At 41.8% G+C, this 2311-nt stretch overlaps 1 protein-coding gene across 5 annotated transcripts in view; it reads left to right on the top strand.

The window, feature by feature from the left end:
- wwc3 (WWC family member 3) overlaps positions 1 to 2311 on the top strand; it is a 48114-nt gene extending 45803 nt beyond the window's left edge. For all 5 annotated transcript variants that reach the window (XM_062556802.1, XM_062556801.1, XM_062556799.1 and 2 more), the window contains exons 22-23: positions 951 to 1078; positions 1550 to 2311. In XM_062556802.1, the coding sequence (XP_062412786.1) occupies positions 951 to 1078; positions 1550 to 1616 (195 nt within the window). In that variant the 3' untranslated portion in view covers positions 1617 to 2311. The remainder of the gene's footprint in view (positions 1 to 950; positions 1079 to 1549) is intronic.

The following is a 2311-nucleotide window of genomic DNA, read 5'->3' as shown; positions in this document are numbered from 1 at the left end:
GTAATTATTCTACTTGGTCAGTTGTTATGATTTTGGAATTACAGTTGTCAACGATATCTTTTATAATGGTCTCAGAAGTGGTCTTAAAGTGGCTTTTAATAAATGCTTTGGATAAAAGTGTCACTCAAATGAATAAGCAGGCTAGAAAAATAACACCTCCTAACATAGGAAAGTGAATAGCTATATTACCATGTGCACGATCCATACACAGAACATGCCGAGCGACGTTTATTAGCTCTTCCACCAGCACTCTCAGGCCAATCCAAACTTTTCTCATCTGTCGTCCCTCGCTGGTGGAGCGCACTACCTGTTCCTACTAGAGTTGGGACATCTTCAAAAGATCTCTTCAGAGAACATCTCCTCTCATCGCACTACAGCAGACAATTGCACTCATTGATGCACTAGCTAGACTAATTTTTTTTTTGGAACCCTCTATGCCCCTGAAATCACTGCAGGGCTCACGTACAGTAGGTACAGCTATGAACACAAGGATTCTGTTGTTGGGTCATTCTACTGTAAGTAACGGGTGCCACAAGCTAGAACTAGATGACGGATTTGTCCCTAGATTTTGCATAAACACACCGTAGATGATTGCACCCCAAAACTTTTCATCTCTGTGTGATGGGGCACTTCCAACCCCGAGTATCCTCAGGCGACACAGGGAGAGGGATTTAGACTGGCAAGTGGCAACAGTTACTTCTCAAGTAAAGCAAACAAACTTGATGAATTGGCAAAAAAAAAAAGGGGGAGAGGGACTTGCAACAGTACAGAACTAGTCTGATTTACGGACTATCGATGTTGCGTATTAAAATGTAAGAGTTGGGAGCCATCTACCACGTAATTCTAAGACCTCAAATCCTCGGCCACTGCAGATTTATGTTGCGCACAGTTGGCACACTGAAATGGATCTCTTGTGACCTTGACCCCTCACCTTTGACCCTTCCCCCTAGGCCAAGCAAAGCCGGCAGGAGCAACGACAGGAGGAGGCGGCTGACCGGCGACTGAGGAAGGCCTCCAAAGAGGTGCTGCAGATGCGGGGTCAGAGCCAGAAGGAGCCCTTGCCTGTTCAGACGTTCAGGTAACCCAGGCAACCCAGGCCTGTCAGTCAATCGCCTTTGCTGACACTTCCTTACAGGGAGGCTACACCGGGCGCAGAATTGTCTATTTTTTTTCCGAAACGTGCGCACCACTATCACGTCTGGTGTAGCCAGTTGCGCTGAATATACTGGAAGCTTGTTGTTGCAGCAGACGCAACGTGAACGGAACACCTGCACCTGGTGCAGCCTCCCTGTTAGAATCATGATTGTTCCAGCGTCTCACAAAGCTCAATCCAGTTTAGTTCTGTAGTGTGTGTGTGTGTATAGCACCATAAGATAAAGAATATGGATCAACACACTTTACAGAGCGCAGCTTGAATGTGAACCTTGATCTCCAAAATGACCGAACAGAATATTCTTTAATTGTTGTCTGTCTAAACTTGACTTAAAAACCCTGTGCCATGCTGTACCGTGCTGTGCTGTCCTGTCCTGACTGTCCTTTGTGCTCACAGAGAGAAGATGGCATTCTTCACTAGACCAAGGTTCAACATACCTCCTCTGCCAGCAGACGACGTATGAGTGCAAGACTCTACACTACATGATCTAATATGAAGTATCTGTCTATTTTATTTTTTATTTTGTTCTCTGTTCTTTATTTTGTGTATTTGTATGCAAAAAGCCCATGAAGTCATCAGAACAAATTGTAGTTATTTCTGCAGATTGAAATCTAAAGATGGAATACAAAGTGAACAAAAAAGCTTTACCAAAAGGAGTGTTTGTGTGTGAGTGTGTGTGGGTGGGTAGTAAACTAACAGACACGCATTCACACACACATTTTTGTAATTATTGACAACATGTATTTTTGAGAGGGAAAAAGTGGGTCTGCTTATTTTATAAGAGGAAAAAAATCTTTTTACATCTGTACGATTTAACGATTTACCACAAATGAATCTCCTTTTTTTGTTTTGCTTTCGTAAGGCTGGAAGACGGGAACAAAGTCAGTTTAGACTAATTCACTGTACTGTAACTTATTTTATAGTACTTTTCCTTGAAGGAAATAAAAATGCTACGCGCTTGTAGGTGTATTTTATAAAGCTTAAGACAAATAGCACTTCAGTGTTGACGTACAGTAGAATGAACCTTCCGGCTGATTTTGTTTCTGTTACCTGACTCTTTAAAGTTATTTGCATAAAATGTCACTTTTTTTTAATCCACTTTTATTACAGTTGTCATTGTCTTCTGTGCTGTTATTATATTAAAATTATTAATATTAA

This window comes from Sardina pilchardus, chromosome 15, assembly GCF_963854185.1.
Source record: "Sardina pilchardus chromosome 15, fSarPil1.1, whole genome shotgun sequence".
Lineage (NCBI taxonomy): Eukaryota > Metazoa > Chordata > Actinopteri > Clupeiformes > Clupeidae > Sardina > Sardina pilchardus.
This window is presented reverse-complemented; position numbering and strand designations above follow the sequence as displayed.